Source organism: Denticeps clupeoides, chromosome 9, assembly GCF_900700375.1.
Source record: "Denticeps clupeoides chromosome 9, fDenClu1.1, whole genome shotgun sequence".
Lineage (NCBI taxonomy): Eukaryota > Metazoa > Chordata > Actinopteri > Clupeiformes > Denticipitidae > Denticeps > Denticeps clupeoides.
The window spans coordinates 11,250,057-11,262,497 of NC_041715.1; the positions used below are offsets into that span (position 1 = coordinate 11,250,057).

Below are 12,441 nucleotides of genomic sequence, written 5' to 3' on the forward strand. Positions count from 1 at the left end.
ATTTGAGCGACGTTCCTCTTGTCATCTTTTTATAGGCCTTATTCGTAAATGAGAGCCCTAAATGCATATGTGTAGAAACAGCTAAGGAACCCTGTTTTTAATTGTTAGTGTGTAAGAGGCGGCGAAGAAATCCTGCCCACACATTGCTGTGCAACTAACTGCATTTGTGTAAAAACGGCGAAGAAATCCCGTTTTTAATTTTCAGTGTGTAACTGCAGCGAAGAAATCCTGCCACACACCCCTTTTGGTGCAGCTAAATTGCATTTGTTTTAAAGCAGCGAAGAATTCCTGTTTTTAATTGTTAATGTGTGAAAGGCAGCGAAGAAGTCCTGCCACACCCTGTCTAACACTCCTAAATTCCAACTCCACCCCCTCTGTTCTAACCCTTGGGGCTCACCCACGCCACCTTGTGGCCGGTCTCAGTAGGTGGGTTTTCTTGGTTGGTTGGCCTAAGCCTGCCAGTTTATCTGAAAGGCTTAGTCTGGCTCTTTGCCTCTTAACTTGATTCTTGTTATTACTGAGTCAAGCCTCTCCCTCTCCTGTTTAGATTTATTTAAATTTAGTCTAAACAGTGTTTGAATTTAAATTTAGAATCGATTTCTATATTCTACACCTGTGTGTTTACTCATAGGTAGTGCTCCCCCTCAATCCTATACCTCTCCTCTGTGTTTGGCGTATTTGTTTGTTTGTCTTCACCTGGTTTCTGTTTGTTTGCCTAGAGACCAAACCTTTGAGAATCATCAGAGAAGGCTGAGTAATACATTGACAACCCAAGCTGCCAAAGTCTTAAGACTGTCACGCAGTCAAATCTAAGTACTATAGGCGCAGTCATTAACACTGGTAGGACTTGCATTGGTTTTGTTTTGTGCTGTCCCTCTCTCTCGCTCCCTTTCTCTCCCTCTCTCGCCTGACAAGCAAGCCAACATGTCTCGATCATCCAGCCCTGAGGCCCACTGGGATCGTCTAGAAGTCTGGCTGAACGCCCTGACTAGCAATCTTCTTCCTGAACCCACCGGGGACCTGCAGAACCTGAGCCAAGAGCAGATTGACGACAACCTGAGCATCTTGATGGCCCGCGATCCGACGCAGGACTACAGCCACAAGGAGCTGGCCAAGATCACCGCATCACTGGCTCACAACCTCCTCGGCCAGGCAAAGCTGAGTGAAGCAACAATCCACCACCAGGAACGGCGGACTGCAGCACTAAAGCTTCAGGATGAGAGAGCACAGAGGAATCTGACGCTCGTTCGAAGACAACTGGAGCAACTGGAGACTCAGGACAGGACAGCACACAAACAGCACCCAGAGCTACAGGAGGAATTGGAGAGACTCCAGAACGCCTTGACTGATCTCCGCGCGGACACAGCACACCGGGAAGAGCAGGAAAAGGACGCCAGAGAAGAGCTGAGGGAAGAACTCAACGAGGCTAAGACCCTCCTGATGAGAGCAGAGACTGAACTTAAAGAAAGAGAAGCCAGGGCCAGGGCCTGTGAGGGCCACCTGCAAACTGCCCGGGCTGAGGTCAGTACTCTGTCCCAACAAAGAAACTACCTGAAAGATGAACTTGACACGGTTCGCAGAGAGCTCAAGCACTCATATAGACTGCACGATGACCCTAGAAGAGAGATGCACCCCGCAGAGTTTCCCCTAACCAGCAGCAAAAGGGAGGAGAGCCCAGTGCTCAGGACATCACCTGCCAGCATCCCAAACCCCCCACCAGCAGCAAGGGGGTGGGAACCCTCTCAAAGACTACATTCCAGTCATGGCGTGTCAACCAAAGAACTGGATAAGCTGGCGAGGAACATTCCTATTTTCACTCCCAACCCTGCAGGAGGCCATGATGTCCACTCATACCTCGATGATGTGGACTTCCACTTGCAAACTGTTGCTAACGTTACCACACGCGACAGGCTTTATCTGCTCAGAATCACTGCTAGCCGTGAGGTGCGCAGTTTCCTGGACCGACAGCCAGAGAGCGTCAAAATGGATCATCAGCAACTGCAGCAAGCGCTAATCAGGGAGTTCTCTGACCCAGAGTCAGAGCATGGACTGATCACTGCCATGGACCTTAAACAGGGCAGACAGGAAACCACGCAAGCCTACTACAACAGACTCCGACAGGCCTACTTCGGAGCACGCAACGAGCCAGGAATGGAGGACGATTTCAATTTCAGATCCCTGTTCCTCCGGAACCTGCACCCCACAGTAAGCCACTACCTGGGGGTTCTGGCATGCCCACGGACGATGTCCACCCAACAGCTGAGAGACTTGGCCCACAAGGCCTTCGCCAAACAAAGAGCTGTTTCGGAAAAGACAGCGAAAACCCACACCATCTATCCTGTCTCCACTCAGAGTGCAGAACTCACTCTAGAGGGCGCCGAGCAAAACCACCATGACAACAGATGGTCACGAACCTTTCCAGCCAACAGGGGGCAGCGTGGACATGACGGGGCCCGACACAAACACCAAACTGGTCATTCCGGAAGATCCTGGGACAGGCCACAACCACCCCCCAACCCAAGGGATGAAGCCACATGGGAAGGAAAGAGACGACCCAGAAGGAGCCAATTTTCAGCAACACAAGCGTCAAGATCAGATTGGCAGCAGCCGAACCCTTCTCAACACTCTCTGGATCAGTCCAGATTTAAATCACCAGCAGGACCAAACTGGGAAGCCACATCTGAAGCAGCAGAGATCATGAGAGTTTTGAAGGAACTCCTCCAGGAAAGGCACCAGAGGGGGGGCAAAAAGGATGAGTCAGATCAGGCATGACTAAGCGTGCAGTCTGACCCTATCACCCAATCAAAGTCCCCTCAACATAATCCTCCTAACCAACTCAAACATAATCCTCTGCTGACCACAGAACGAGAGGTCCCACCACCAAGTGATATCACGCAACCACAGCAGATTACTATGGAACCATCAGAACCAGCCAACTCCCAGCATCACACCTCAAGCCAGGACCTTGATGTACCTGAGAGTGCTGTCTTGGTGGTCTGTCTGCCGGAAGAGTCACGGGAGACTGGTCCTGACTGCTTACCGATTACCACACAAGCCCCAATACCAAGACTGTTGGGGAACCTAATTGAAAGGGGGGTAGCCAAGAAACTGTACCTGACCACCACTTTGGAGAATGAGGTAAGGCTAGAGGCCCTGGTGGACACGGGAGCAGACCTGACTCTGATGTCAGCCCAGCTTTTCGACAGACTTCAGATTGCTGCCAAGAGACAGAATCGAACTCTCGAATATAAGAACTGTGTGCTGAACGTACAATCATACAGCCAAAATGATGTACAACTAGAACAACTAGCTCCCATTCACCTAACCATCGGCCCTATGACCTTAGTACACCCGGTGTACATCTCTCCATTTGACACATACCCTCTCCTTATTGGAAAAGACCTGCTAGACCGCTTTGAGCCCCTATTGGACTTCAAACATCTAAAAATTTGGGCTCAAGTGCGAGAACCTCTGCCTCCTCAGTCACCAAGATCACGCCAGACAGACTGCCAGGTCACAAAGGCCACAGAAGGTCTCGCCAACAACTGCGGGAACACACCGACCCAAGAGCAAGGTTCAAGGTCATCACTATGCACTTTCCAGCTGGCTACAGCAGGTGCACTACACGGCGAGTTATGGCATCCACCTTCCCACCCACCCACCCTTAATGTGGCTGCCATAACCCGCAGCAAACAGACTCTGCCCACTTCAATGACCGCCTCACAGCCGCTTACGCTGGCTCCTCAAATCACCACCATGGACATTGCTGACATGCAGGCCTCTGACCCAGCTATACACACTATCCCTCACCACCTCTCTGACCCCTCCAACCGCCCTATCACAGCTGCACAAATGGCCAATACGCCAACCCTCAAAGCACTACTCAACGTGAAACCTATGCGGTGTGTGACGCACAATATTCTTGGGTACTGCCCTGATGACGTCACTGCGCCAAGGCTTGTGGTGCCACAGTGCCTAAGGGGGGTCATGCTAATATATGCTCACGACACACCAAGCGCGAGACACCACGGCACAAGTACCACGTATGAGACACTAGAACAAGCGGCATACCGGCCCAGCATGCAGCAAGATTTGGCAGAGTATGTGAAAGAATTCTTTCCTTGTTACCAATTCCAACCAACAAAAACAAACCACAGAGCCTCACTGCAGCGCAGAGGAGTCACACCTCCTTGGTCAGACCTCCAAAGTGACTGGGTTGGACCCCTGCCTAGGTCAACTAGAGGCTACAAGTATTTCCTCACAGTCGTATTCCAGTTCACAAAGTTCGGGCTGCCACTGAGAGTCAACTCAGACAAGGGCACCAACTTCACAGCTGAGATTATACAGCAAACCTGGAAACTTCTGGGAATACAAGTACACCTGCTATACCAGCCAGGAGACACCAACTACACCACTCACCAGTACCTTGAGGAACCGCACCGGCATTTGAGAACCGCATTTGCTTTTGCCCAACAACGACTCCAAAAGAGTGCAGACGGCCAGAAAGCATATTACAACTGGAAGGCATCACACCAAGAACTGGACGTGGGCGACAAGATCAAGCAAAGCCGTGGACAGAAAGAACCAGCGTTCAAATGGTTCCATCGTAACCAGATCAAGAGACATGTGGCTTCTGGCAGGGAAAGACAAAGGGGGGTGCTGCTGTGGCTGTCCTTGCTATGCCTCCAGCTAACCAGAGGACAACCACAACCTGAGATCACATCCCCAGGTCCAGCATCCGGCATTGCACTGAGGGACCAACATGGACTTCTCATCACCAACGACCGTAACCCACAAGTATACCGGGCGTTGTACCACCTTCCGAGCGATGAGTACCAGTCCGAGGTGGAACTTCCATCTTTTTTTTCAAGGATCACAGTCTCACCCTGGAGCCCGAATTGGAACAGAGCATTGAGGAAGAGGGGGTCTCAGATAATTGATATCACCCCAATCGACACAGCCCTCCAAGCATTGTCTAGGCAACCTGTCCAGACCAACTTTCCTGTTGCCCGATCCTGGACTGCGGCCGACACAGCTCTTTGCCTCGCCACAGCGATCAGTTGCACCCTAACTCTCGGCCTTGCCTCCGTCCTGTTTAACAGAGTAAATTTGGTGCAAAGGTCCATGAACCGGTGCACGGCTGCATTTCCCCGGACCTTTCAAGAAAAACCGCCGTAGGAGAGTACCCCAGGCAGAGGCAGTGCTGAACTTGACCAAGGGAACACCCGGGTGGAAGACCCAAAGGCTTGCTGGTCCACCTGCCATCTGACTTACAGGATCCATCTGTCATCCCACCTTCATGATCCAATGTGCCTGATAAGGTTTCTAGTTGAACACTTTTCAGCCACAAGGGGGGATTTGTAGCGTCTGCGTAGGATCACAGATGGTTGATCTTCAAAGAACCTTTTAACCTGTGACATTTACATACCAATTACAACCCTGGACCCTCACTCTGATCGTCCCGTCTTCCCCCACTGTCACAAATGTAGCGTCTGCGTAGGATCATAGATGGTTGATCTTCAAAGAACCTTTTAACCTTTGACATTTACATACAAATTACAACCTGGACCCTCAGCCTGATTGTCCCGTCTGCCCCCACTGTCACCAAGACGATGCAAAACAGACGGGGTCTGCAAACTGCTCATCGGGGCTCCAAGCTTCAAAGCATTCCAAAGACCTCCTGCCTGGCTCCACCGTCGCAATACACAATCACGCACACACTTAAAACATATTGTCTGTATCTTGTGCTAGGAATATGTGATTATAAGTGGATCCCGTATATGCACGCGTTGTGTGTACGTTCCCTTGTATGAATTATACTAGTTACAACTTTCTATTGTACATTAGGTAAACTTTAATTACCTATAATTAAGTGTATAAGTGTATCTCTACTTTCCTACCTCCTAAAGGTCCCTTTCTTGGTGTCAGAAGGAACTTCTCGTTACTACTGGAACAGTGATGCATACCATGTGATCACAAAATACATCATACAATTTCTATAAGGTAGAAATTGTAACTGCAACAAACCACAGTCTCTCTCTGGACCAGCCATAAACATTCCGGTCAGTCGTAAACCCGGACAAAGGGAACTTCTCCCGCCAAAATGTCACACTTGTGATTGGCTATTCAGGCCACATGATGGGCGTGCCAGAAAACATTCAAAAAGGAGCGTCACACAGGCACGAATGCTCAGAACTTCTCTTCTTCCTTCCGAGACACCTCCTTCAACACTTTGACTCTTTGGAAAGTTTACCTTCAAGGACAACCTCCAGCGCCAGGCCTAAGGATCGAAGATCGCGACCCTACCACATCAGGACTCCTTTGCATGAAATAAGGACCAATGCAAGTAACTATTTAGATGCACGTGTAAACCCCTTTTTAAGGTGAACTTAAGAATTCTCTGACGATTCTCATTAGGCTGTGGTTAATTGATGTGTAATACTGCCATTCTCTTTTCATCACTTTCCTTTACCCTGTATGTATATGTTTGTCTAATTGTTGTATGTTAGCTATAGCCGTGTTTATTAAAATCTTTAAATTCACAATCGTTTGTTTCTGTGTGCTGCTCACAGCTGAGTCACTGAACGTTGACCTTTTAAGCTACATGCTAAGTTACTGCTAGTGGGAAAGCTACCTTTCCTGGCAAGAGGGGGGGATAATCGTTCCCAGAATTGATAAATAATTATATTATCTGCTCCGTGGACGGACAGATCAAGTAATTGTAACATTAATTCTGCTACAGTTTATCCCAAAATCTAATCTAAATGTTTATTGTTAATTATAACCAGTTATAATTAATTCTAGATATTTCCTCTTGAGCTAATTCGTTACATAACTAACCTCACACACACCAAACCAGCAAACTAAAGCAACCAACGTCCCTATGACAGCTTAAAGAAACTTTAATTTCAACTTCCTTGCCTTTTAAGAACCACTTTCCATTTCATGTGAACTTGCAACAATACAGTGCAGTCCAGTGAGTGTGTGACAGATTACACAGATTATATATTTGACAAATGCCAGCAAATTAGCCTGACCATTTTTGGGATTTCAGGAAAATTTGAATGTTTAAGAAAAAAAAACGGCATGTCCAAATCTCAAAGACAGAGAGTGAGAGAGAAACTGTCATTTTTCAGTGCCAAACCCTAAAAAGGGAAGAAAGAGTTTATGAATTGAATGCTAAGTGGCTGTTTTATTAGAGCTTAGTTTGAGTAAAATGAGAGGGAGCCTGAGTAGAATTTTCATCCAGTTTTCTGTTGCTGGGTGATACTGGACACACAGTACAGGCCAAAAGTTTGGACACACGTTCTCATTCAATGTGTTTTCTTTATTTTCATGACCATTTACATTGGTAGATTCTCACTGAAGGCATCAAAACTATGAATGAACACATGTGGAGTTATGTACTTAACAAAAAAAGGTGAAATAACTGGAAACATGTTTTAGATTCTTCAAAATAGCCGCCCTTTGCTCAGATTACTGCTTTGCACACTCTTGGCATTCTCTCGATGAGCTTCAAGAGGTCGTCACCTGAAATGGTTTTCCAACAGTCTTGAAGGAGTTCCCAGAGGTGTTTAGCACTTGTTGGTCCCTTTGCCTTCACTCTGCGGTCCAGCTCACCACAAACCGTCTCGATTGGGTTCAGGTCCGGTGACTGTGGAGGCCAGGTCTCCACTTTTTGTTAAGTACATACATTTACATTTACAGCATTTATCAGACGACCCTTATCCAGAGCGACAATCAGTAGTTACAGGGACAGTCCCCCCCTGGAGCAACTTAGGGTTAAGTGTCTTGCTCATGGACACAATGGTAGTAAGTGGGATTTGAACCTGGGTCTTCTGGTTCATCGGCGAGTGTTACCCACTAGGCTACTACCACCCACCCATAACTCCACATGTGCTCTTTCATAGTTTTGATGCCTTCAGTGAGAATCTACCAATGTAAAGGGTCATGAAAATATAGAGAACACATTGAATGAGAAGGTGTGTCCAAACGTTTGGCCTGTGCTGTACATCTCAGAGAGACAGAGATAGATAGCTAGATAAAGAGAAAGAAAGAGATAGGGTTGGGGTTGGGACTGGATGGGGCTGAATGTGTGGGATCATATAAAGTGATGGTCACCTCATAGAAGAGCTAATCCTGATGGTAAGGTAAAGTAAAAAAAAAAAATTGAATCGATAAAGAGTTCACACTTTGGGATTTTGCGACAGGTCATAAGAGTTATATGGGTTTGAACTGATAAGTGATGAGAGGGCAACACATTTCAATATTTCACCCCTGGCATGTCCGTTTGGTCTCCAACACTATGTTCTGTGATGAACATATGTGAAGATATGTGAGAAGTGACACAGTTACAAACAAGTTAGTTGCATAATGATCAGATCAAAATAAAAACACATGGACAGATACCTGAAGAAACATGGGTCAAGAAATTATTTTATTTTGGTAACATGGTAGATTCCCATCCCACTCACAGATACACCCACACATTATTTGAAGCTGCTGTACCTGTGTGAAGAATCTGTTATGTTGGATACCTTCTAGCCCTTGATCAGTGGTCAGGCTCTGACCAGGACAGCTGCTGACTGGGTATTTTAGACAGTGTGTAAATATTTTCTCCTAGCATCTTATCTCTGATACTCATGAATTGGTGAAAGTGGTGGCTGACAGCTTTATCAGATGGGCAGCAGTGTGTCACTTTTATGCTTTTTACACCTGTGACACCTGTTAGTGACACCTGTTAGTTTTCAATTCATTTTCATTGGAAAGCTGGCAGGCAGGAGGAGAAACCTGACACTTTTATGCATGAATCAAGAACATGTTTTTTTTTTGTATAAAGCAATGTAAAAAAACATGATATAATTAATTATATATGACTAATTACAAAAACATTATTAACAAATGTCTCACATTATTAATTAATTTGTCAGTCTGACCCATCAAATTAAGAGGGCAGGACAAACTGATCAGCCTGAGTTCTGTCCAATAGGGCCCTACCATTGGTCATAACTCTAACTAGGTTCAGCATCCCCTGCTTAGATGTAGTTTCTAATCCTACAATGTCTCTTATCAGCTCTGCTGGAACAATCCCTCATGAATGGTATGACACAACTAAACCTACATAAACTCAGGCTATATCAGCCCACTTACTTTAATGGGTCAGACAGATAAATGTTATTCATGATGCAATGTGCCCAAATGAATATTTGAAATATTTCAGTATGACACAATAAATTAATTAATGATGGTTTTATTTCCAGTTTTTTAGAATTCATGTAAAACTAAATTAATTAATGATGTTATAACAATTTTTCATTTAAAACGATTTGATCTTTTTGATGCATTAATAAAATACAAGAAAATAACCCATGCATTGCTCTCTTTATGCAAATACATGTACCGAAAACTAACCAAAGCATTGGCTTAAAAATCTAAGGTACGGACTGTACCGTGGGATACCTGTACCGTCACACGCCTAACACCAACATAACACAACCCTCTTCCCTATACACTTCAGCTATCCTTAACTTTCAAATCTGAAATCCCTGTCAAAACGCCCCATCGAGCAGTGCATGTAGGGTAGTGACATAAGAATGTCCACCTGAATTACCCAAACTCTTTTTGGATAACACTAAGATGAACCTCATAAGAAAGTGTTATGAAGACATCAGTGATGGGAATATGATGCACTCAGACCTACCAGCCTGTGCCAAGATAAACTCCTGGAACCTCATCCCAATGTTGTTCCGTGCCGTGCAGTTATATCGCCCAAAATCCCTGTCTGACATTGGAGTGACCTGAGACAGATCGAGAGAGAGAAAGTCAAACAGTGAGAAAAAGAGATTTGATTTCATCATAGCCATTTTATTCATCCCCCACATCACAGAAAAGAAGTAAAAAAAAAAAAAAAAAAAAGAAAACCACAATTAAAGCTTTGACACATAAATGTTCCGGGGCGCTGCTTGAATTCCAATTTAAGTTTCTAAGTTTGCGAGCGTGACATGAAAGGATATCTGATTATTCGGTTCAATGTTTTATTTAAATCATTCATTTTTCATCAGCAATGCTTCAAAAACTGAAAAAAAAACATAACTAGTGTTTTCTGTGATATGCAGCCTCTTTAATCTTTCAGCACTAGCTCGCCATGGTTTAAGGTTTTATTTGAATAACAGCCACACCTCCAGCAGTGACCTCCCGGTGGCGCTGTAGACACGCATGTTTCCCGTCCCCTCGGTCGGTATGGTCAGTTTGTCTCTCCTCCATAGCATAGTGGCCGGTGGATTGGACATGACATCACAGCTGATGTTGACAGGGTTCCCCTCCCAGGAGTAAAATATTGTGTGATTGGTCTGAAACTTGGGCGCATCTTTTAGAAACAGGAAAAGACATATGGTCCATGATCAAAAACGGTGCTAAAAATGTGGGTCTTACAACTTATTACAAAAACAACAACAACAACAACAACATTTATTTCTTATATAGCCCATAATCACATACAGTATGTCTCAATGGGCCTTGAAAGGCCCTAGAGTTGACCTTCTGCAAACAAAGAAAAACTCCACTAAAAAAGAATCCAATGTAATCCTCAGGATTTATAGAAATGTATAAAAATATGTGACATATTTATAAGTAGTTTATATTTCTTCATTAAGATACTGACAAATACCAACTACCTTATTTTATTTATTCATGTCAATCCCAAGGATATTTTTTACCTAACACTGGTGAACATGCCTGCAATTAGTGCATTGCGATGCACTTAGCAGCAGTTCCAAAAAAGTACCCCTTATATGGTACACAAAACTATCAGCAGTAGATCATTAGCGCAGTTACTTAATGACCTAAAGACCTGGGCTACTACCCTATTGGCTAAGAGTGTATTTATGGTCTGGAAGCAGGAGCTCCTGGCCTGCGGCCTTAAAAACTCATTAAAAGTGACTTTAGCATCAGTCCAGGTCTGACCATAAGTGTTTAAATCAAGACAACCCATGCTCAGCCCAGGAGACTGTCCTGGCCTGGAGGTTTTCCAATCAACTTTAAAGAAATATCACTGTTTATCTGAACAATGTATGGTTTAATTAGATCATTAAAGGAAGTCATTTGGGTATAAAGGAGGAAATCCAAACTCTTTGATCTGAGTATGTGCGTCAGATTACAGTAGTTGCATTATTGAAAGTATTGCACAAATTGAAAGTGTTAATAGAAAATATGTCTAATGTTGATGACAATGTAGAAAAATTATAGATTTTACATTTACATATTACACATATACATTTATACATATATTTCACAAAACATGTTTTACACATAAAATGGAATTCAGGCATTTTCGATCTCAACAATCAGAAAGGTTTAGAGGATCTAGAGCATGGTAGAGAGAATTTCAGATTCTGAAACATAAAGTGCCTGTTCATTGGTTACCAAGCTGTGATATAAACCCAGGTCATTTTATAAGGAAGTGCGGATCACAACTTTTTAATACAATGCTGAGGGTGCATTCAGCTTGAACTTTCAACACCCAATCAATGTCAAGAGGAAGAAATAAGGTTTTGAGTTGCTCTGAAAATGAGGTCACTGTGAGTGGTGGATATGGGCCCACTTCATCATGAGGTGACCCATGTCTACCTGGTCCCACATGAATCTGCCTTTGACTTCTGCATACTCGCCTTCTACATACTTCTGCATACTGCCTCCCCTGGTTAATGTTAACATTGCATGCAGCATGACTGATGTGACAGAAAAATCTTGTAAACATGAGAGGTTCCTATTCATATGCATTTGCTTAGTCAAGGTGGAAATTGCCTGTCTCCAGTTCCTGTGCCTGCACAACAGTCTGCTAATAAAAAGAACATCCAAGTAACCTTAAGGTGCTTGAAATATCTTGAAAACATTCTTAGAAATGCCTGGCAGTGCTCTGACTGTGGGCTGGCAAGTTGGGAAGGACAGATAGGAGGAAGGAATCACAGATGTTTACCATCTGGGTGTGCGTTACCTTACTGGGGCACTGGGTGCAGGGCAGGGTACCAACCCACCACAAGTCACACAAACTTATACGCACCTTTCACCCACAAACTCACATTTACAGATATTTCAGAGTTGACGATACATCTTGTGTACATGCCTTTGAACACCGGGAGGAAAGCGGAAAACCTGGAGGAAACCTGTGCCTACATAGGAAGAGCATGATCTATGATGATGCCAAAGGAGGTCTGTGCAATTCTCCTATATTTTGGCATAATACACCACAGACACGGGTCTTCAGGGGAGAGCACTGAAAATATCTTTAGCTAATAACAAAATAATATCGACAGATGTTGTTTCCTTAAGCTATTCTGAGAATTTACACATCCTCAATAAACAGCATGGTGCTAATTATGCAGGAGAACTGCAGATAAGCTGATGCCGCTATAAAGACGGAAATTAGTTTAAATCAGTTTATTT

The 12,441-nt window shown here is 44.6% G+C and overlaps 1 protein-coding gene across 5 annotated transcripts in view; it reads right to left on the reverse strand.

Moving 5' to 3' along the window:
- The window catches only part of LOC114796558 (neural cell adhesion molecule 2), a 182,771-nt gene that overhangs the window by 43,475 nt on the left and 126,855 nt on the right, over positions 1-12,441 (reverse strand). For all 5 annotated transcript variants that reach the window (XR_003750747.1, XM_028990813.1, XM_028990812.1 and 2 more), the window contains exons 10-11: positions 10,179-10,366; positions 9,701-9,797 (exon numbers count right to left, since the gene is read on the reverse strand). Coding sequence is in view for 4 of the 5 variants with exons in the window: in XM_028990813.1 (XP_028846646.1) it covers positions 9,701-9,797; positions 10,179-10,366 (285 nt within the window). In the remaining variant the exon portion in view is untranslated. The remainder of the gene's footprint in view (positions 1-9,700; positions 9,798-10,178; positions 10,367-12,441) is intronic.